Genomic DNA, 24,290 nt, shown 5'->3' on the forward strand with positions numbered 1-24,290 from the left:
TTTTCAAATATAACTATACTGTGATGTACTGTACCATCACTGTGATACAAAATACTCTGTGACATAATATTATATACTGTAGACGTAGTCTATGCTTTGTTTTAATGGTGAATATACAGTATGTTGTTTTTTTATTTACCTTAACAACAGCGAGAACTCCACATCCACCAGTTTACTTCATGTTTTTTAATTTAGCATTATTGTGACTTTACTTCTCTCTCTCTCTCTCTCTCTCTCTCTCTCTCTCAGGTGTCAGTAACTCCTCCTAAAGCAGAACCTGTGACCTCTGATCAAATTTTCCTTCAGAATGACCTCACTGTAGTCATAACTCAAGGATTTCAATGTTCTGCGCATAAAAACTCAGGAAAAACATTATTTCATTATCATTTATTTTTTCTTTGTAACATTTAGTAAATTTATGTTTTGCTAATCTTTAGTTGAAGAAAAAAAAGTTGAATGAAGATGAATTTTTTGGGTCCTCTCTTGTGTTTTGTGACATGGATCCTTGGGATACAGTTCCTGCAAGACAACATGAGCTGCTGGGGACTGCGTTCTGCTAATAGCACCCCCGTCCAATCCCAGAAAGACCCTAAATGGTCATTGGACACCCTGCAAAGACAGAAACGCAACTGGGTTTGGAATCAGTTCTTTGTGCTTGAGGAATACACAGGCAATGATCCGCTTTATGTCGGAAAGGTAAGATCCCTCCCTCAGTTCTCACCTGAAAAATTTTGGGATTATTTTGAGAAAAAAAAAACAAAAAAAACAAATGTGTGTGTAGTGCTAGATGAGTATTGTATGGTATACAGGTGCATCTCAATAAATTAGAATGTTGTGGAAAAGTTCATTTATTTCAGTAATTCAACTCAAATTGTGAAACTCGTGTATTAAATAAATTCAGTGCACACAGACTGAAGTAGTTTAAGTCTTTGGTTCTTTTAATTGTGATGATTTTGGCTCACATTTAACAAAAACCCAGCAATTCACTCTCTCAAAAAATTAGAATATGGTGACATGCCAATCAGCTAATCAACTCAAAACACCTGCAAAGGTTTCCTGAGCCTTCAAAATGGTCTCTCAGTTTGGTTCACTAGGCTACACAATCATGGGGAAGACTGCTGATCTGACAGTTGTCCAGAAGACAATCACTGACACCCTTCAAAAGGAGGGTAAACCACAATCATTCATTGCCAAAGAAGCTGGCTGTTCACAAAATGCTGTATCCAAATATGTTAACAGAAAGTTGAGTGGAAGGAAAAAGTGTGGAAGAAAAAGATGCACAACCAACCAAGAGAACCGCAGCCTTATGATTGTCAAGCAAAATCGATTCAAGAATTTGGGTGAACTTCACAAGGAATGGACTGAGGCTGGAGTCAAGGCATCAAGAGCCACCACACACAGACATGTCAAGGAATTTGGCTACAGTTGTCGTATTCCTCTTGTTAAGCCACTCCTGAACCACAGACAACGTCAGAGGCGTCTTACCTGGGCTAAGGAGAAGAAGAACTGGACTGTTGCCCAGTGTTCCAAAGTCCTCTTTTCAGATAAGAGCAAGTTTTGTATTTCATTTGGAAACCAAGGTCCTAGAGTCTGGAGGAAAGGTGGAGAAGCTCATAGCCCAAGTTGCTTGAAGTCCAGTGTTAAGTTTCCACAGTCTGTGATGATTTGGGGTGGAATGTCATCTGCTGGTGTTGGTCCATTGTGTTTTTTGAAAACCAAAGTCACTGCACCTGTTTACCAAGAAATTTTGGAACACTTCATGCTTCCTTCTGCTGACCAGCTTTTTAAAGATGCTGATTTCATTTTCCAGCAGGATTTGGCACCTGCCCACACTGCCAAAAGCACCAAAAGTTGGTTAAATGACCATGGTGTTGGTGTGCTTGACTGGCCAGCAAACTCACCAGACCTGAACCCCATAGAAAATCTATGGGGTATTGTCAAGAGGAAAATGAGAAACAAGAGACCAAAAAATGCAGATGAGCTGAAGGCCACTGTCAAAGAAACCTGGGCTTCCATACCACCTCAGCAGTGCCACAAACTGATCACCTCCATGCCACCCCGAATTGAGGCAGTAATTAAAGCAATAGGAGCCCCTACCAAGTATTGAGTACATATAAAGTAAATGAACATACTTTCCAGAAGGCCAACAATTCACTAAAAATGTTTTCTTTATTGGTCTTATGATGTATTCTAATTTTTTGAGATAGTGAATTGGTGGGTTTTTGTTAAATGTGAGCCAAAATTATCACAATTAAAAGAACCAAAGACTTAAACTACTTCAGTCTGTGTGCATTGAATTTATTTAATACACGAGTTTCACAATTTGAGTTGAATTACTGAAATAAATGAACTTTTCCATGACATTCTAATTTATTGAGATGCACCTGTATATTCCCAGAAGAATAAGACTATAAATTTGACTAAAAGAAGGGCTGTTTGTTTCCAGAAAGTTTGGAATGGACTACAATTACAGACTCATTTTCTCGATTCCGAAAGAAAAACTGGAGGCAAAATTAAATCTCATTATAGTAATAATAATAATAATAATAAAATAATAAAAATAATAAAAATAATAAAAAAAGAAAAACACAAAATAAAGAGTTCTTCACATCAGCACATCAGTTGTTCCTGTTTAGAAACAGGTTTTAAAACGCCAATTTTTATTTCATTGGGCCTTTAAAAAGTGGTTAAATCGATAATTTCCTGATGGCTCGCGACTTATTCATCATAATATATGTCACTGTGCATTTCTTATCGTGAAGAAAATTGGCAATACGCAACTTTATTAATAAGAGAGAGTTTGTTTTTTTTTGTGAGTTAAAGATGGATTGAAGTGAACAGAAAGGTGAGAGGGGGTAATCTTTGCCCTATTTTACACTGCAGCAAAATACATTTTTGATTTGTTTTTGTTTTGGCTTGTTTTCCAATATAAATTTCTAAAACTTCTTTAAAACAACATACATTTTATTTAGCAGCTATACTGCAGAAGCAAAAAAAAAATATCTGAGAATGTTGAATATAATATTAAAAATACAAATATTTTAAAATATCTAAAAATCCTTTAAAAAAAAAAAAGATGCATTCACATGAGAAGCAGCATAAGATATTTAGACTAATTATAATTTATCTTTACTGCACTCGCTTATATTTATTTATTTATTACACTTATAAGATACATTCTATTAAAGCAAGTCTAAATATCTTATATGTTGCTTCTCAAGTAAATGTATCTTGTTGTAAGGATTTTTAGACAATTTTAAATGGAAAACAAGACAAAAACACTTGATAATAGGATTTTTTGCAGTGAATTTCTTTACTGAATTAAACTGAATAAAAAGTATATTTTTCCCCTTTAATTCAGTGAATGTCATTTAGAGGCATTTTTAAAAGATGTTTTTGTCCTCTTTATTTGTTAGTAAGCAAGTTTAATACAATCTTTTAAATCGGGGCACAAGCTGAAAAATCGGTCAAGAGCTAATGATTAATCATTGCAATAATCAACCAAATAGTTGAATAATCGACAACATAATTCTCCAGCCTATTCAAGAGAATGTCACGATCTATGGTGTTGAAGGCAGCACTAAGATCTAAAAGCACTAGAAGAGAAATCAGATAATGAATCAGATGATAAGAGCAAGTCATTTGTAACTCTGATATAATTAACTGATAATGAAAATAATTTTACAGCTTTAAGACGTGCAGTTACAATTATTAGTTCATTATACCTAATGCACTAACCACTGTTTAAGAAATTGAACTTTATTGCAAATTGTTATCAAAAAGTGACTAAAGTGGCATATGTGTAATAAGAAATAAAGCGTTAGCAGAAATGGAAACTTTATAAAACGTGTTGGTTGTTGTCTAGTACAGGATGTCTATGACATTATTGACCCTGCAGTTGCATATCCAAATTAAAATTGCATATCTTACTAAATATTTATCCAAGCCTTGTATTATTTATTCATTTTCACAGAAATGTAGATGAACTATTGTTGTTTCTGATGGTTATGGTTTCTTACCTTCATAGTCATATATGTAACTGCATACATTCTGTAATGTGTTGAAATGTTTATTGTTGCATTCAAACTGTTAAGAGAAATTTGCAACCCGATCTCATGAGTAGTACAAATTCACACGAGGTAGCTAAATCGTAGGAAATCATACAAGTCTGTTCATATGAATTAATGCGATTTAGTCAACTCATATGAATCTGTAAATTGTTTTCTGAGTGTGTAGGAATTTTTTTGTGTTATGCATTAGACTGGGTTGTAATGTCTTGCACTGAGAGCTGTTCCTGAATGTTTAGTGTATAGTGTGTGTGTGTGTGTGTGTGTGTGTGTTCAAGGGGGAGACTGTGTGCAGAACAGGTTCACTGTTGTTTCAAATGTGGTTCTCCAAACAGTTACAGATCGGCGGTGTGGCTGTGGCCGACAACAGCCCTAAATAAACACATTGTTTATGAGATCATCCTCATGTGTCTTCTTCATTTTGTCTCCTGCTAGCCAATACCTTGCTCTCCTCTTTCAACAAACATGAAAGAACGGCTCACACCCATTTTGCTATTTTCGAAAGGAAACAACAAAGAAAACAGCATCTGGGACTAGTCTCGGCCTGTTGCAGGAGTGTGCAAAATACAAGACCGTTCGTTGTGAGATCCGAGACCTCTCGTCGCATACCAGTCGCTGACTCAAAACATCAAAGGAGAAAAGCTTGAGTCATGTAGTGTACACTAGGGTTTCAATGGCCTGAAATGCCTGCTTGGATTGACATGGAGTGACCGCCATGATTTGTGAATCAGAGCAACTTTTGATCCTGATCTTGAATTCTGATTCTGGCTGAGAGAATACATGTGTCAGAGGAAAATATTATTAGATGAGCGCTCAATTGTAAGAACCAGCTGCATTTTCGTGAGGTTCGTGAATTACATCTGTTTAAATAAGATACCTGCATATTTTCAGATGGTATATAATAGAAGTATGATATTTACATTTTTATCATTAGACAAGAAAGTTAAAAGTTACAGGGAAATGCTGATGAGAGGCTGATAGAATACATGCTTTAAAGGAAGAAATATGAGCTCTCAACAGGATGCTGGATTTTCTGGTGTTTTGTGAGGTTTGTTTATTACATCTGTTTAAACGAGGCATCTGCATATTTGCAGATGGAATATGATATTAGTTTTATTGATATTTGCATTTTTATCATTAGACGAGACAGTTAAAAGTTACAGGGAACTGTTGAGGAGAGAGAGGGAGAGTGAAACCCACGAGCACTTTAACATTATGAGCTCAGACGCTCCTATCGCGACTCTGATACGCGGACCGACTGAATGAGACTGTGTTGTCTATTATTGTAGTAACATGATGGCATGTAACAAAAAATGAACATCTGTTACATGATGGCATGATTGGTCATTTACATGTCTCAGACGCTTCACTTGCAAGCAGGTGATTCTTGGCGTCCCCACAGCCTTAAAGGAATAGTTCACCCAAAAATGAAAATTATCTCATCATTTACTCCCAGATGTTTATGACGTACTTTCTTCTGCACAACACAAATGAATATTTTAGAAAAATATCTGAGCTCTGTAGATCCATACAGGCAGAATAAAAGTAATCCATAAGACTCTAGTGGTTAAATCCATATCTTCAGATACAAGAAACAGATCAACAGATCAATATTTAAGTCCTTTTTTATTACAAATCTCCACTTTCACTTTCAGAAGTGAAAGTGAAACTAAACAAGCTTTCAGATATAAACGTGAAAATGGAGATTTATAGTAATAAAGGACTTAAATATTGATCGGTTACTCACACTAATTATATCACTTCAGAAGACGTGGATTTAACAACTAGAGTCGTATGGATTACTTTTATGCTGTTTTTAACTGCTTTTTGGAGCTTAAAAGTTCTGACACCCATTCACTTGCATGTATGGCCTAACAGAGCTAAAATACTCTTATAAATATTTGTTTGTGATCTGCAGATGAAAGTCATACACATCTGGGATGGCATGAGGGTAAGTAAATAATGAAAGAATTTTCATTTTTGGGTGAGGTATTCTTTTAAGTTTCAAAAATGGTTAAATGATTTAGAAATGTGTGAATAAACTAATTTACCCCGCATGTTTTGAAGAATCTTGAGGCATCTTCTCTCAGCAGCACAGGAAGTACACAAAGCACAGTGGTTCATCTTGTGTGGACAGTATGTTGATCCTGAAAGTACATTTTTAATCTAATGTTGAACATGTTGAATGTGTTATTCAGCCTAAACATTGTGAATGATCTAAAACCCTTCAGTTCGCAACCCAAATTCATAGCTTTTGTAATCATTTTTACATAGCATTTTTGGCTCTTTCCAAGCAGATTTTTTTGGGATCATTTTGTGGATGGGATTTATACATGATAAAATGTGTTAAATGAACCTGAGAGTACTGTACCCTTAATGGTTGCTAAAAGCATCACACAATTAGCCAAATTCCCCATTATTTATTGTCACAAACAACAAGTGATGGGGAATTTGTAGAACATTTAAGAAATTTGAAATATTGCAGTTCTGCTGGAGGTCTGCAATCCGAAAATCGGGTTCAGGTTTGTAATTAATGAAAAAAATAAACAGGCTTGCCGAACTTGTTTCGCGCACGTGCTCTCACTCACATACATGCGTGAACGGATGAGTCAGGGGCCGTTCACATCGAATGTATTTTTGCGCGCGTCTGTTCTATTTTCCCATTGTTTAAACACATGCTGAGCGAATGTCTTTGACATTTGCACCGTGTCTCGCTTTTTCTTCAGCGTCTCGCACAGGGCCGGCACATTTTAAACACCATGTCAAGGTAAAAAGAACTTCAGATTTTCAAAAACGCATGTTGAGACATCCGCGCTCTGTTTCATTCTTTGTGCTGCATATAGATTGTTTTTAGCGCAGGTGTCACAGAGATTCAACTTTCTGAACAAGTTCAGGCTGCATAGAGGGGACTGTTGCATTGTTTCATTTTATTCCAGATTTTCTGCACCAAGTGAAATTTCAGAGCATAAACGGTAAGTCAATGCTTTTTTTCCATTCTGCTCTAGTGTACTGAGGGGCTGCCGTGACTTGTTTAAAACGGTGTATGTTTACTGTTTCAGTACTGTTACGAATGTTGCCTATATGCTTACATACAATATAGCCTACTGCAACAGTACTTGCTAGGAGAAAAAATTAGATAGTAAGCGATTTCGGGTTCGGATCGGGTTCGGGCTTAAAATCTGACGGCATCATTCGGGCTGGGTAGGGTAGGGCCACACGGTCTCAGGTACGGGTCGGTTTCGTTTTAAGGCCCATGCAGACCTCTACATTCCTCTGAGTTTTCTGCACGCACAGATTCTGTCTGGGCTTATAACATGTGAATACAACTTTTCAGTACACTCACTATTAAAGGAATAGTTCACCCAAAAATGAAAATTCTCTCATCATTTACTACTCTCATGCCATCCCAGATGTGTATGACTTTCTTCTGCAGAACACAAACAAAGTTTCTCCCCTTTTCTCCCCAATTTGGAATGCCCAATTCACAATGCGCTCTAAGTCCTCGTGCTGGTGTAGTGACTCACCTCAATCCGGGTGGTGGAGGACGAATCTCAGTTGCCTCCACGTCTGAGAATGCCAATCCACGCATCTTATCACGTGGCTTGTTAAGCACATTACCGCGGAGACATAGCATGTGGAGGCTTCGCGCTGTTCTCCATGGCATCCACGCATAACTCACCATGCGCCTCACCGAGTGCGAGAACCACATTATAGCGACCATAAGGAGGTTAGCCCATGTGACTTTACCCTCCTTAGCAACCGGGCCAATTTGGTTGCTTAGGAAACCTGGCTGGAGTCACTCAGCACACCCTGGATTCGAACTCGCAACTCCAGGGGTGGTACAAACAAGGATTTTTAGAAGAATATCTCAGCTCTGTAGGTTAATTCAGTGCAAGTGAATGGGGACCAAAACCTAAGCTCCAAAAAACACATAAAGGCAACATAAAAGGTAATCCATACGACTCCAGTTAATCTATATCTTTTGAAGTGATCCAGTTGGTTTTATTGTAGGTGAGAATAGACCAAAATATAATGATTTTTTGACTATAAATCTCCTTGGCGATCAATATTTCAAGCTCGATTACACTTCCTATAGCACAATGTAGTGCTGTATAAATGCATTAAGAACAAGGAAGTGTAATCGAGCTTGAAATCATGATTTTGCTTAGAGATTGCAATGGCAAGATGTACAGCGAAAAGGGGTTTTATTTTGGTCTGTTCTCACCCAAAACCAACTGGATCACCTCAGAAGACATTGATTAAACCACTCGAGTCAAATGGATTACTTTTATCAACTATCATTCACTTGAATTGAATGGATCAACAGAGCTGAATTCTTCTTTTAAAAATCTTCATTTGTGTTCTACAGCAGAAAGAAAGTCATGCACATCTGGGATGGCATGAGGGTGAGTATATGATGAGAGAATTTTCATTTTTGGGTGAACAAATCTATTATGACTCCAGTGGTTAAATTAATATCTTCTGAAGTGACAGTTTAAAAATAGGACTTAAATATTGATCTGTTTCTCACCCACACCCATCATATCACTTCTGAAGACATGGATTTAACCACTGGAGTCTTATGGATTACTTTTATGCTGCCTTTATGGGCTTTTTGGAGTTTTAAAATGTTGGTATCCTTTCACTTGCATTGTATGGACCGAGCTGAAGTATTCTTCTAAAAATCTTGTGTACAGGAGAAAAAAGTCATACACATTTGGGATGACATGAGGGTCAGTAAATGAGAGAGGTTTTATTTTGGAATGAACTATCCCTTCAAGTTTGGGACAGGCTCAAATTATTCTGTGTAAAATCAAGGTCTGTTGAACCACAGAACAATATTAAACAAGCAAGACCATAAGTCAGCAGCCATATCACCCTGCAGCTCTCACCTGCTTGCCCACTAAAGCTAAGCAGGGTTGAGCCTGGCCAGTACCTGGATGGGAGACCTCTTGTGGAAAACTAAGGTTGCTTCTGGAAGTGGAATTAGGGAGGCCAGCAGGGGGTGCTCACCCTGTGGTCTGTGTGGGTTCTAATGCCCCAGTATAGTGCTGGGGACACTATACTGTAAAAAAGCACTGTGTTTCAGATGAGATGTTAAACTGAGGTCCTGACTCTCTGTGGTAATTAAAAATTCCAGGACACTTCTTGTAAAGAGTAGGGGTATAATCCCAGTGTCCTAGCCAAATTCCCCCCATTGGCCCTTCTCAATTATGGCTTCCTAATAATCCCCATCCATTAATTGGCTCTATAGTAGCTGGTGTGTGGTGGGCATACTGGTGCACTATGGCTGCTGCTGCATCATCCATGTGGATGAGGAAATTCCCCCTATACTATGTAAAGTGCCTAGAAAAGTGCTATATAAATTTAAGAAATTATTATTATTATTATTATTATTATACCTTTAAGCAACGAATCAAGAGAATCTCAGCAAGTTCACCAGAAGTATTTTCCGACTCCAATGCCTTCTGACGAATAAAGTCATCAGCGAAGACTGTGCCGATCAAGAACAGAGAGATAAAAAAGGATAGTTACATTCACAATGGATTGAAAGACATCCCTAAAAATTATCAAACTTGTGCATGTACACAACAATTTATGTTGCCCATTTAGATCAAATAAAGAGATATGGCTATTTTACAGTAAACACACACACGCGCGAAAACTTGTACCGTGCGAACAACAAAATACATCCACCTTGTTCAAACTAGGGCAGGAAACTATAGTTCAAACAAGCCCTTTAAGCTCAATATTCTTTAGAATGAGAAGAAAAACGAAGAGCATATAAGTCTATCAGTTAAATAACACAACAGTAGCTTAAGTTAAGCATGCGCTGCATCGTTTAAAATACTATCCTGTAGATGGACAAAACGCTCTTTGTTTTGTATTCTACATCCTAAAATATCATTAAACTGAAGTTAAACTAAGAGGTTACTTCAGTTACCTAAACCAGCAACTTGCTGTATGTCTGCTTCCAACATTAAGTACTGTTTGGGATATTTATGTAAATACATCTCAATTTAATATTTGTGTAGTTCTCGTATTACAAAAATAATAACAGAAGTTATGATTGAACTTGAAATGACTTTTGAATCCACTCGGACAGCAGCAAACATCTTGATGGAGGAAAAGTGTGCACTCAGAGACAGCATGTGTTTGAACAGAAGGATATTCCTTCTCCAAAAGAAAAGTCCTCTAATTAGAAGCTACATGCAAGGAAACCTTAAATACATGCAAACTGATTTTCTTTTATATATATATATATATATATATATATATATATATATATATATATTTTTTTTTTTTTTTGCATATGGTTCAATAAATAAGTAGATATTATGTCCAAATTAATATGCACGACAATAAAGGTGTCTGTTCCAGCTCAATATTTTAACATTTTTAGTGTACTTGCTTTGCACATCGCATAAAAATTCTAATTGATTCTTTCAATACACAGTAAGTTCATTTTGTTCATTCAGGCCAAATCCTTTTTAATTGACGTTATATTTTGGAATGATAGTGATAGTGATGGGTAATTTATGCTTGATTTACATGTCATATAAATGTAAGGAAGTGTAAAGCACAGTTATTAACTGTTTTAATTTAACTCTATGGTTTTAAACAGGTTTTTATAACATGAAATGCACTTATTTAACAATAAGATCTTTAAATTAATACAAATGCAGTGATAAAGTGAAGTCAAAATCTGATAAAATTTAGTTTTTAACTGTCTCATAGGATAGTCAATACCTGACGCATCTTTTTAAAGATGCCTTTCCGTTTGTGTGTTATTCCTGGTTGCGGTCGTTACCTCTCAACTTCTGACAGTCACGATCGCTGTCTTTCGTGTCTGGGTGCAACCCACGCAGAGACAGCATTCGTGGATGGATCATGTACTCACTGTGAGAATGTGACCATGGCAACGTTGCGGTCGCGGCTTGCTTTCGTAAGGAAGCAAGCCACCCCAGCGGCTCCCCGCCTTGGTCCTTCTACCTACGAGTATGAGGCCAGCACGGCTAGCACTAGGGGCGATTTGGGGACCCCAATGGAACCACCTCCACCGGGTATCCCCCCACGGACCTCCCATTCCCCAGCATGCTCATCTGCCCCAATCGGGCTTCTGGATGAGTCCGCCGGTTCGTCTCACGGCGAGTTCGACCTCTTGTTCGGAGCCCGCGAAGCTGATGAGCTCTTGAGCGCAGCATCGGAGAGTGGGCTCGTCCAGTCGGACGCAGAAGCCTCGGCTGGGCTCCCCCCCTCGGGTACGGTTGCCCAGTCACAGGCTGATGTGGAAATGACGGACATGCTTTCCCGGGCAGCAGCAAACGTCAGGCTAGAGTGGAACCCTCCGCTCTCCCCTGTACCCTCGCGGCTCGATGATTGGTTCCTGGGCTCGTGACACCGCTCAAAGAAGCCATGCCCCGCTCCAGTCCCTTTCTTCCCGGAAGTGCATGAAGAGCTGACAAGATCGTGGGAGGCACCTTTTACTGCCCGGTCCCGATCTTTCAGCTCCACCGCCCTCACTACCCTCAATGGTGGGGCGGCCAGGGTCTATTCGGCGATTCCCCCGGTGGACCTATGCCCGCAGAGCGCTGCCACCTGGTGCGGACGCCCAAAGCTCCCGTCCAAGGCCTGTAGGTTTACGTCGTCCCTGATGGCCAAAGCCTACAGTGCCACTGGACAAGCCGCATCTGCCCTGCACATCATGGCTCTACTGCAAGTCCACCAAGCCAAGGCGCTAAAGGAACTGCACGAGGGTATTTCCGCCCCAGATTTGATGCAGGAGCTGCGCTCGGCGACTGACCTCGTTCTCCGGGTGACGAAGGTCACGGCGTGGTCTCTCGGGCATCCACCTTAGTGGTCCAGGAGTGCCACCTTTGGCTCAACCTGGTCGAGATGGGTGAGGCCGACAAGGCACGGTTCCTTGCTGCCCCTATTTCCCAGGTTGGCCTATTCAGCGACACCATCAAGGACTTTGCCCAGCAGTTCTCAATGGTGAAGCAGCAGATGGAGGCTATTCTATATCCTGCCCCTACCACCGTCCACCTTTTCATCCTTGCAGGTTTGGCGCTCCAGCGGCGGTCTCCCCGCCCCTGCGCACCCAGCTGTGGCACAAATCTGCCCCCGATGTGATAGTCTCCATGTGACGATTGGCTAATCCTAGCTCACTCTCGGGATATGTTGTGTGCACAAAGGGACCTGGTGCTCTCGCACCTCAGCTGACTAGGGCTTCGGGTCAACTGGGAAAAGAGCAAGCTGCCTCCTGGGGCATATGGCATCCTCAGCGGTGGCCATTCTGCCTGGGTTGATGCATATGAGACCGCTTCAGCACTGGCTTTAGACTCGAGTCCCGAGATGGGCATGGCACTGCGGGACACATCGTGTGGCCATCACGCCGATCTGTCACTGCCTCTTCAGCCCTTGGACCGACCTCACGTTTCTACGGGCAAGCGTTCCCCTAGAGAAGGTCTCCAGGTGCGTCGTGGTTACGACAGACACCTCCAACATGGGCTGGGGTGCTGTTTGCAATGGGCACGCAGCCGCTGGCTTATGAAAGGGCCCGCGGCTGCGTTGGCACATCAACTGCCTCGAGTTGCTGGCAATTCTGCTCGCCCCGTGGAGGTTCCGGCCATTGATCCAGGGCAAGCACATGTTAGTTCGGACAGACAACACGGCAACGGTAGCATATGTCAGCCGTCAAGGCGGTCTGCGATCCCATTGTATGTTACAACTCGCCCACCATCTCCTCCTCTGGAGTCAGCAGCACCTCAAGTCGCTGCGAGCCACTCACATCCCGGGCGACCTCAACACTGCAGCGGATGCGCTGTCACGGCAGGTTACCCTCAGGAGACAGTGGAGACTCCACCCTCAGGTGGTCCAGCTGATCTGGAGTCGATTCGGACAGGCACAGGTAGACCTGTTCATGTCCCAAGAATCCTCCCACTGCCCGCTCTGGTATGCCCTGACCGAGGCACCTCTGGGTATAGACGCGCTGGCCCCCTGGACTTCGCAAATATGCGTTTCCCCCAGTGAGCCTACTTGCACAGACTCTGTGCAAGGTCAGGGAGGATGAGGAGCAGGTCTTCCTGGTAGCACCCTACTGGCCCACCCAGACGTGGTTCTCGGACCTCATGCTCCTCACAACAGCCCCCCCCGGCAAATTCCCCTGAGGAAGGACCTTCTTTCTCAGGGACTGGGGCACAATCTGGCACCCGCGACCAGACCTCTGGAATCTCCATGTCTGGCCCCTGGATGGGACGCGGAAGACTTAAGCGGCCTACCACCCGTGGTGGTAGACACGATCACTCAGGCTAGGGCCCCCTCTATGAGGTGTGATAAAAAAATAAAAAAATTTGACTGAATTGTCATGGTCTCGGTGAGTCGATCTGGCTTTGTTTTGTTTGTCTGCATGTATCCTGCTCCCCTCAAGTGTTTACACGATGCGAGTGGTGTCACTTAGCAATGCTCGCTGGCGCCACTCATCTGGTGATCAGCTGCACATGTGTTTCATTCTTGTTTTTTTGAAGTTTATTTGTTCGTTCTTTTAGTTTTGTTCTACTGCCTGTTGGATTTATCTGGATTTACTTGGAACATGCCCTACTGCCTTCATCACCCAGCTACTCCACTCACATCACCTCTTCTTCGCCCGGGTGCCCAAAGTCTTCAGCTGCCATGCTCTGGACCTACTGCAGCCTTAGATTAACCAACTAAAACTAAAGTGAAGTGTAAAGTTATTTTGAAAATTGTAATAAAAACAAAAACAAAAAACAATTTGGCAATTCAAAAGTATACTAACCTCATTTCCCCTTACAGCCTTGTTTTTGCTTGTGTCAAATTAAACATGGTGGCTGAGCATCAGTAGGTCAGTGAACAGCCTCATGCTTAGACTTTCCAGTGACATACAAACCTACTGAGAGCTCTGAGATGTTGTTGTTCTTTGGTGTGTGCTGAAATCAGTGTAAGTTAATTGATGGTAAAGTAGGTTAACAGATATGGGAGCATTAGTCAGCTTCATACACTCTACCGTGAGAGTCATAATGTGACAGTAGCTCCAAAACATGTGGAGATGGAGCCTTTACAGATGTAAATGTGAAAATATCTTCAGACAGCTTTGATGAGGTTAAGACAAGCTGCAGTGCTCACAGAAAATCAGCTTTCCATCAAAGTCACAATTGATCTCAAATTTATTATTATAAATTGTTTTGAGCAGGCAGACTACATATCTGAAGCAGTGTTTCCCTTATATGCATTCTGGAGCAGCGCACTACTGCTGCTGAATTATGAGTGCCGCTATTACATTTCACATTGTTAATTTAATATTTTTGATGCAACGTAATGCTTGCTTGCCCCAGTCAGCTGTGTGCTTTCTACACTGCAAAAGAGACCCCATCACAAATACACGCACAAACTCATTGACGTCACCGCATAACACATAGTTGTCAAACTCACCTCACTTCACGTGGCCTGCGAGCTCATTTCTGAAACGTAGGATGGCAGAGGATTGGAACGTCTCACTGAACAATCAGTAAGCGCTTTCCTCGTGAATAAGCCTTCCCCTGTCATCTTAACCGTATATTTTGCAGCACATTTTGCACTTGCTTCAGAAGCAGAATGACAGCGGCTCAATAAATAGAGCAGCACGAGCGCAGAGGTGTGTGAACTCACAGAGAGCACAGATCATTATTAACAGCACTAGACACTTCCCGGATCAATAATCAACACAGCAGAATGGAAAGAGCTGCACGAGCACAGGGCAAATGCGTTTACTTGCGGACTGGTCTCAATCTCAACTGCACAGCACAGACTAAATGTGCTTGTGAACCAGTGAGATTGCGAAACCCATTTTAATGCGGCACAGAATTGTCTGTTTGCAAAACTCCAAATGTCTCTGTGATGAAACTAGTTAAAAAAAAAGCACTGACAAAAACAGGAGAAAACGTCAATAGGCATTTTTCACACTCAGAGTTTTGGAACGTGGAAGTAAACTTTTGCAGGTTAAACTTCGATAGTGGTGAATGGGAGATTATTATTATTTTCACTTACCCATTTTCTCTAAGACCAAAAGAAAAAAAATCCACTATTACATTTGAATGACTTTCCAGAAGAAAAAAATAAATAAATAGAGAGCGGTGGATTAAGAAAGTACAAGTAAAATGGGAGATGCCAAATTTACTGTCACTCTCTCAGCAGCTGCAACAGAAACCCCCTCGCAGATGTGGTAATTAATTTTTTTAAACTAATTCCAGGGTAATATAACACAAAGCATGATGTTATACATTTACACTCAATATAAAAATAAAAATAAAATAATTATCATATAAAATTTTGCTTGATTTACGCAGCTAAATTCATCACAGTCTGTGAAAAAGGTCTATTAGAAGGCTTTTCAATTCTCAGATCACAACGCTTACAAAAATTTCCCATGGATTTACAGTAGTAACACTAACCATATTAACTATGGTATTTGTGGCAGATAAGGTTTCTAAATGTATTTAGACTGCTGTTTTCATTACAAAAATGCCATAGTTCTTTATATAGAAACCATAGTTACTAACCATGGTAGCGAGGAGCCATGCATGGTTTTACCCACAGTTGCCATGGTCTTATTACAAATATAATTGTTAAATCTATGGATACTGTGAATAACTATGATTCCCTATCTGTCACTCACTCGACTTGTGTCGATGTAGTGACACTAGGGGTTACTCTTGGGAGCCCGAGACACCTCTGGTCTTTGATAAAAGGCCAATGAAAATTGGTGAGTGGTATTTGCATGCCACTCCCCCGGACATACGGGTATAAAAGGAGCTGGTATGCAACCACTCATTCAGATTTTCCCTTTGGAGCCAAACGGTCATGCTCACTGAGCTGAATTCCCACGACTGTTCATTCACCTCTGCTGGATCTGACGGCGCATTTCAGCGGCTTCTCCCTCGTCTGCACTGGTGCACTGCAGAGAATGCCCATGGGCACTTCGGCAGAAATAAGAGTATATTTCTCTAAACGAGTATATTTCTTTAAAAGTGCGGCACACACGGAACGTCTTTTTAAAGACGTGTCTTTTTAAAGATGCCTTTCCGATTGTGTGTTATTCCTGGTTGCGCTCGTAATCTCTCGCCTTCTGACGGTCACGATCACTGTCTTTCGTGTCTGGGCACTGCTCACACGGAGACAGCGTTCGTGGGTGGTCATGTTCTCATGTCCATGGCAACGATGCGGTCGCGGCTCGCCTTCGTAAGAAAGCAAGCCACCCCAGAGGCTCCCCGCCTCGGTCCTTTTATCCACGGGTATGAGGCCAGCGCGGCTAGCACTGGGGGCGATTTGGGGACCCCAATGGGACCTCCTCCACCAGGTATCCCCCTGCAGACCTCCCATTCCCCAGCAAGCTCGTCTGCCCCAAACGGGCTTCCGGATGAGTTCGCCGGCTCGTCTCATGGCGAGTTCGACCTCTTATTCGGAGCCTGCGAAAGTGATGTGCTCTCGAGCGCAGCATCGGAGAGCGGGCTTGTCCAGTCGGATGCGGAAGCCTCAGCTGGGCTCCTCCCTTCGGGGATGATTGCCCAGTCACAGGCTGACGTGGAGATGATGACATGCTTTCCCGGGCAGCAGCGAGCATTGGCTAGAGTGGAACCCTCCGCTCTTCCCTGAACCCTCGCGGCTAGATGATTGGTTCCTGGGCTCGCAGCGCCGCTCAAAGCCATGCCCCGCCCCCATTCCTTTCTTCCCGGAAGTGCATGAAGAGCTGACAAGGTCGTGGGAGGCACTTTTTACTGCCCGGTCCCGATCTTTTCAGCTTCCCTGCCCTCACTACCCTCGATGGTGGGGCGGCCAAGGGCTATTCGGCAATCCCCCGGTGGATAAAGGCACTCGCGGTGCACCTATGCCCGCAGAACACCGCCACCTGGCACGGGTGCCCAAAGCCCCCATCCAAGGCCTGTAGGTTTATGTCGTCTCTGACGGCCAAGGCCTACAGTGCCGCTGGACAATCCGCCTCCGCCCTGCATGCCATGGCTCTCCTGCAAGTTCTCCAAGGTGCTAAAGGAACTGCCTGAGGGTAGTTCCGCCCCGGGATTGATGCAGAAACTGCGCTTGGTGACCAACCTCGCTCTCCAAGTGACAGAGGTCACAGCGCGGTCTCTCGGGCAGACGATGTCCACATTAGTGGTCCAGGAGCGCCACCTTTGGCTCAACCTGGTTGAGATGGGTGAGGCCGATAGGACATGATTCCTTGCTGACCCCATCTCCCAGGCTGGCCTATTCGGCGACACCGTCAAGGACTTTGCCCAGCAGTTCACGACGGTGGAGCAGTAGACGGAGGCTATCCGGCATATCCTGCCCCGGCGTGGCTCAAGATCCCGCACCCCGTCTACTCATCGCCAAGAGCGTCCCCCTGCGGTGACTGCACCGGCTCTGCCGCAACCCGCCCCTTCAGCCCGGCCCCGGCATGGAGCCCACCACAGGAAGCAGACGCCACCCGTCTCATGGCCGCCTACAACCCGTGAAAGGCTTCAAAGCGCCCTTGAGACGGGCGACCCAGGGACGATGAAACTCGCTGCTCTGGAGCTGGTAAGCAGACCTCTCCATCTTTTTGTTACCTTTGCATTTAATTGCGCTGCATGCCCAAGTGGCTGCAGTACTCAAGAGTTCAGCAAGAGCAGTTTCCTTGTTCCCTGGTCACGTATCCGGTGTGCACGGCCGTCATCATGACCACCGTCCACCACTCTATTTGGCAGGTTTGGCCAAATAGGTCTCCTGCCCCTGAGCGCCCAGCTGTGGCACAAATCCACCCCCGATGTGACAGACTCCACGGGTCCCAGGATGTTCCAGGGGTGGTCACAAGGAGCCAGGTAAGTGCTTCGATGTCCTTAGACTCAGCATGGCACCTCGAGCTCTGCCCCGCCGCGAGGCCCCACCTGCCAGTACGTCCGACAACGTTGTCCCTTTGGTCCCCCTTGTGCGGAACTTGGACGCATGGCTTGCGCTTTCCAATCCGTCGCGATGGCTGGTCCGAACTGTCCAACTCGGCTATGCGATTCAGTTCGCCAAGCGTCCGCCCAGGTTCAGCGGTGTCCACTTCACCTTGGTGAAGGACGAAAACGTTGCTACCTTGCGCGGAGTTCGCTACCCTCCTACGGAATGGCGCGATAGAACCTGTCTCTTCGGCTGAGATGAAGAAGGGGTTTTACAGCCCCTACTTCATCGTACCGAAAAAAGTCTGTGGGTTGCGGCCAATCTTGGACCTGCGAGTACTGAACCGGGCTGTACACAGACTCCTGTTCAAGATGCGGATGCAAAAACGCATTCTGGCAAGCGTCCGGCATCAAGATTGGTTCGCAGTGGTAGACCTGAAGGATGGTACTTCCACGTCTCGATCCTTCCTCGACACAGACCCTTCCTGCGGTTTGCATTCGAGGGTCAGGCATATCAGTACAAGGTCCTCCCTTTCGGCCTGTTCCTGTCTCCTCGCATCTTCACAAAAGTCACAGAGGCAGCCCTTGCCCTGCTAAGGGAGGTGGGCATTCACATTCTCAACTATCTCGACAATTGGCTAATCTTAGCTCACTCTCGGGACATGTTGTGCGCACACAGGGACTTGGTGCTCTCACACCTCAGCCAGCTAGGGCTTCGGGTCAACTGGGAAAAGAGCAAGCTCCTCCCGGTTCAGAGCATCTCTTTTCTCGGTTTGGAGTTGGACTCAGTCTCTTTGACAGCACGCCTCACGAACGAGCGTGCCCAGTCAGTGTTGGTCTGTTTGAAGGCGTTCAGACAGAAGACAGCTGTTCCACTGAAACTTTTTCAGAGGTTCCTGGGGCATATGGCATCCTCAGCGGTTGCCACCCCGCTCGGGTTGATGCATATGAGACCGCTTCAGCACTGGCTTCAGACTCGAGTCCCGAGATGGGCATGGCGCCGCGGGACACATCGCGTGATCATCACGCCGGTCTGTCACCATCTTTTCAGCCCTTGGACCAACCTCTCGTTTCTACGGGCAGGTGTTCCCCTGGAACTGGTCTCCAGGCACGTTGTGGTCATGACGGACGCCTCCAAAATGGGCTGGGGCGCTGTTTGCAACGGGCACGCAGCCGCCGGCTTGTGGACTACATTGGCACATCAACTGCCTCGAGTTGTTGGCAATTCTGCTTGCCCTGTGGAGGTTTCGGCCAATGACCCAGGGCAAGCACGTGTTAGTTCAGACAGACAACAAGGCAATGGTAGCATATGTCAACCGCCAAGGCGGTCTGCGCTTTCATTGTATGTTACAACTCGCCCGCCGTCTCCTCCTCTGGAGTCAGCAGCACTTCAAGTTGCTGCTAGCCACTCACATCCCGGGCAACCTCAACACTACAGCGGACACGCTGTCACGACAGGTTACCTTCAGGGGAGAGTGGAGACTCCACCCTCAGGTGGTCCAGCTGATTTGGAGTAGATTCGGACAGGCACAGGTGCACCTGTTCGCCTCCCAAGAATCCTCCCCACTGCCCACTCTGGTATGCCCTAACCGAGGCCCCCCTCAGCATAAACACGCTGGCACACAGCTGGCCCCCTGGCATGTGCAAATATGCGTTTCCCCCAGTAAGCCTACTTGCACAGACCCTGTGCAAGGTCAGGGAGGATGAGGAGCAGGTCTTCCTGGTAGCACCCTACTGGCCAACCCAGATGTGGTTCTCGGACCTCACACTCCTCACGACAGCCCCCCCCCCCGGCAAATTCCCCTGAGGAAGGACCTTCTTTCTCAGGGACAGGGCACAATCTAGCACCCACGACCAGACCTCTGGAATCTCCGTGTTTGGCCCCTGGACGGGACCTGCGGTGGTAGACATGATCACTCAGGCTAGGGCCCCCTCTATGAGGCGCCTGTATGCCTTTAAGTAGTGTCTGTTCGCTAAGTGGTGTTCTTCCCGACGGGAAGACCCCCAGAGATGCACAGTTGGATCAGTGCTTTCCTTCCTGCAGGAGAGGTTGGAAGGGAGGCTGTCCCCTTCCACCTTGAAGGTGTATGTTGCCACCATAGCAGCACACCATGACACAGTCAATGGTAAGTCCTTAGGGAAGCACGACCTGATCATCAGGACCTCTCTGTAGTTCTTCAGGGTCTACAAAGAGCCCCCTTTGAGCCTTTGCAGTCAGCCGAGCTTAAGGCACTCTCCTTGAAGACTGCCCTCCTGACTGCGCTCACTTCCATCAAGAGGGTAGGAGACCTGCAAGCGTTCTCTGTCAGCGAAACATGCCTGGAGTTCGGTCCGGGCTACTCTCACGTGATCCTGAGACCCCGACTGGGCTATGTGCCCAAGGTTCCCACGACCCCTTTTAGGGACCAGGTGGTGAACCTGCAAGTGCTGCCCCAGGAGGAGGCAGACCCTGCCCTGTCGTTGCTGTGTCCGGTGCATGCTTTACGCATCTATTTGGATCGCACGCAGAGCTTTAGGATCTCCGAGCAGCTCTTTGTCTGCTTTGGTGCACAGCAGAAAGGAAGCGCTGTCTCCAAGCAGAGGATCGCCCACTGGCTCATTGACGCCATAACTATGGCATATCAAGCCCAGGACATGCCTCCCCCGGTAGGGCTACGAGTCCATTCTACCAGGGGTGTAGCCTGGGCTCTGGCCAGGGGTGCCTCTCTAACAGACATTTGCAGAGCAGCAGGCTAGGCAACACCCAACACCTTTGCAAGGTTCTACAACCTCCGGGTGGAACCGGTTTTGTTCCAGGTAGTGGCATGCAATACAAGCGGATAAGCCTGGGATAGCCGGCCGGGTGTATCGCTTGCACATAGTGCCTTCCACCTCCTTTTGAGCTGAAGACGTGCGCCATTAATTCCAGTAGTGTTCACAAACCTTGTTCCCTGGTCGACTTCCTCCGAGCCCTGTGGCAGTTGAGTTTTCGGAGAGACTCGCTGCCAGCCCAGTACACCTGCTAGCTAAGAGTCCTGTTCTGGGGTAGGTGCTTCGCATGTGGTGGTTCCCTGTAAGGCTAACCCCATGCGATATATATCTTCCGCTAATTCTTTTCCCTGTTGGCAAACTGCATCTTCCTTGGGCAGAGCCCCTCTGCCCCAGTCTCCATGTTTGAAGTAATTCCTCCCCCATTGGGTAGGATCTACCTTGAAGACTCTCCACATGGTTGGAAAGACCATGTGACGTATTTTTCCACTTAAATATCCCCCCCTTTCTTTGGTCGAGGTGTGGTCTCAGCGGTGTCTTCCCCTTGGGAGGGACACCCCCCGACTAGACCTGGCGGCCCAGTCGGATAATCCCCCTTCTTTTTTAGGGAGTGGAAAAAAAGAAGGAGAAAAGAGGCCACGACTGGGTTAAGCCTGTCTCTATCTCTTGGATAGTCGACTTGTCCCCAAAAGGGCCGTTCGACACTCATAACTATGTTGGGGGAGGTTACGTGTCGACCTGGTGTGCTGGCTACTGTGAGGCACACAGTAGTCTGCCCACCACACACCGCCAGTTCACGTAACACAGTTCAGCCAATTGTGGCGTTTCGTATAGGGACCCCTAGTGTCACTACATCGACACAACATCGAGTGAGTGACAGATAGGGAACATCATGGTTACTTGTGTAACCTCCATGCCCTGATGGAGGGAACGAGACGTTGTGTCCCTCCTGCCACAACATTGAACTACCCGCTGAAATGGCCGGACCTTATGTCGGCTCCTCAGTATAAAACCTGAATGAGTGGTTGCATAACAGCTCCTTTTATACCCGTATGTCCGGGGGAGTGGCATGCAAATACCACTCGCCAATTTTCATTGGCCTTTTATGAAAGTGTGTCTCGGGCTCCCAAGAGTTACCCCTAGTGTCACTACATCGACACAACGTCTCGTTCCCTCCATCAGGGAACGGAGGTTACACAAGTAACCATGATGTATATTTTCATAATTATTATGGACCAAGCTATCAGTTTTCCTCTGTATAAATCTGTACTCTTGTAATGCTCTCTGATTGTAGGAAAATGTAGGTGGTTTTGTTTGCCTTCAGTTTAATTTTTTCCCAGTCATTTTCCCACACTGGCCATAAAATATGTGTGAATAAATAAACCTAAAATAATTATATAATTTCAAGTAAGATATTAATACAACATCAATAATGATCAAATTACACTAAAATATAGCAATATACAAAAACTCCACAATATACTGTAGAAAAGTGTGAATGCCACACAAACCCCTTCTTATTAGGATTTGCTGTCAGAGATGCCATGAACATACAGTATTTCACTTGAAGTTCAATAAAAACACACTAGCACACCAAATATGTCTTTATTGTTTCTTATGCTGCTAGAAAGAAAGAACAATTAAGTCTTTATTAGCGCATACCATCTACTCATTTTCCAATTGCTCACATTTTTATTATTTGATAGTGTATTAATGTCTAATAGTATTAAATGCTATTAAGTTAGTAATTTAAATTAATACTTAAGCTTTTAATTAAAAAAAAATTAAATTTCAAATTAAGGTATTAAACTTTTAAAATTACAAGCCTGAATGTTCTTGTTGTGGACCTATATAAAGTTACTTTCACATCGATATATTATCTATTTTCATAATTTTTTTTCGTGCTCTAGCAGCAGCAATGTTTCTTCTTGCTGTGTAAATGCCTTTAAATTCTTTATCATTACTAGTATGCTGTGTGAATGTATTATAATTATTAATGATTTCAGAGTGATTATTCATGCTGTGTACATTTTTTGATTGATCATATTTTTTAACGTCCTCTTATGCTTTTATTTTGAGATTTTATAAGTTATTATAATTTTCATAAACATCTTCAGCGGAGCAGTAAATCTCACTGACTCTCTCGCGAGATGTGACTTGCACTGTCTCGCATGCGATTGGCTGTTTGCTTCATTCATGTGAATGCGCACGTGAACTAATCATAACCCTGGGATCAAATTCTGAATTCATAGAGAAAGTTGGTAATGAGCGTCTTGATACCACTTAACCCTAATGAAGCCTGATTGGATTTGGTGAGTTTTATCAAACTAAAACCAATCCTGGAATCCAGAATTTGTTCAGCTTTTTTTTGTGATACATGGCACTGGCCACAAAAATTATAAACAAGACCAACTGAAGTCGCAAATCCTGACACTAGATACACAAGATGGGTACAAAAACAGAAACAGGTGACAGGATCCCGATAAAGGACTCAAGATGGCGCAGAGTATGGCTGCTGCGTTGCGAGCTCCGACACAACATGGTAGTGTTTTGTTTGTTTTGTTCACAATTCTTATGTTTTTTGTCTTGGATGTTGTCTGCCTTATTGTCTACGACAGACAAACACTTTTGGACATTGGTTCAGCAATTTCACACCATAAACCGGACTTCAAATTCCTCAATGCCGACCCGCTGTTTACAAACATGCAAGCGGAGCCCTTTGTCTGGGAAGTCCGGACGCGGAAACGCAGGAGGAAAAGGGGAAACAGAGCCGGCGTTCTCATCAGAGTAAGACGCCATGCAAATCGACCCCCACTACCCAGTATTCTACTGGCAAATGTTCAGTCTCTGGATAACAAGCTCTGTGAGCTGAAAGCGTGGATCTCTTTCCAACGAGAGATGAGGGACTGCTGCATTATCTGCCTAACAGAAACTTGGATGTCTGCGGAGATTCCAGACTCAGCCATTGAACCCGTGGGGTTCTCTGTGCACCGAGCGGACAGAGCGAAAGACCTCTCAGGTAAAAGCAGAGGTGGTGGTGTATGTTTTATGATCAACAAATCCTGGTGTGATCAGAGGAATGTACATTCTGTCAAGTCTTTCTGCTCTCCTGATCTGGAATTTCTCATGCTTCTGTGTCGACCATTCTGGCTACCGAGGGAATTCACAGCGGTCATTATCACTGCTGTGTACATCCCCCCACAAGCCGACACAGACCGGGCAATCAAGGAAATGTATGGGAGTATAAGTGAGCAGGAAACCCTGAGGCCGTGTTCGTTGTGACCGGGGACTTTAATAAAGTCAGTTTCAAATCAGTCGCACCAAAATACCACCAGCACATTAGTTTCAGCACACGAGGGGACCGGGTTTTGGACCATTGCTACTCTCCCTTCCAGGATGGCTACAAATCCCTCCCCCGCCCACCATTTGACAAATTGGACCACTCTTCCATTCTGCTTCTGCCCGCTTACAGGCAGAAACTGAAACAGGAAGCACCCACCCTCAGAACGATCCAGTGCTGGTCGGACCAATCAGACTCTGTGCTACAGGACTGTTTTGATCACAC

General features: G+C 44.5%; 1 protein-coding gene across 1 annotated transcript in view; it reads left to right on the forward strand.

Annotated features, from left to right (window-relative positions):
• The first annotated feature begins 531 nt into the window (after nt 1-531).
• The window catches only part of LOC127432012 (cadherin-7-like), a 284,601-nt gene continuing 260,842 nt past the window's right edge, over nt 532-24,290 (forward strand). The window contains exon 1 of the mRNA XM_051682740.1: nt 532-696. Within this exon, the coding sequence (XP_051538700.1) occupies nt 532-696 (165 nt within the window). The remainder of the gene's footprint in view (nt 697-24,290) is intronic.

Source organism: Myxocyprinus asiaticus, chromosome 41 (genome assembly GCF_019703515.2).
Source record: "Myxocyprinus asiaticus isolate MX2 ecotype Aquarium Trade chromosome 41, UBuf_Myxa_2, whole genome shotgun sequence".
Classification (NCBI taxonomy): Eukaryota; Metazoa; Chordata; class Actinopteri; order Cypriniformes; family Catostomidae; genus Myxocyprinus; species Myxocyprinus asiaticus.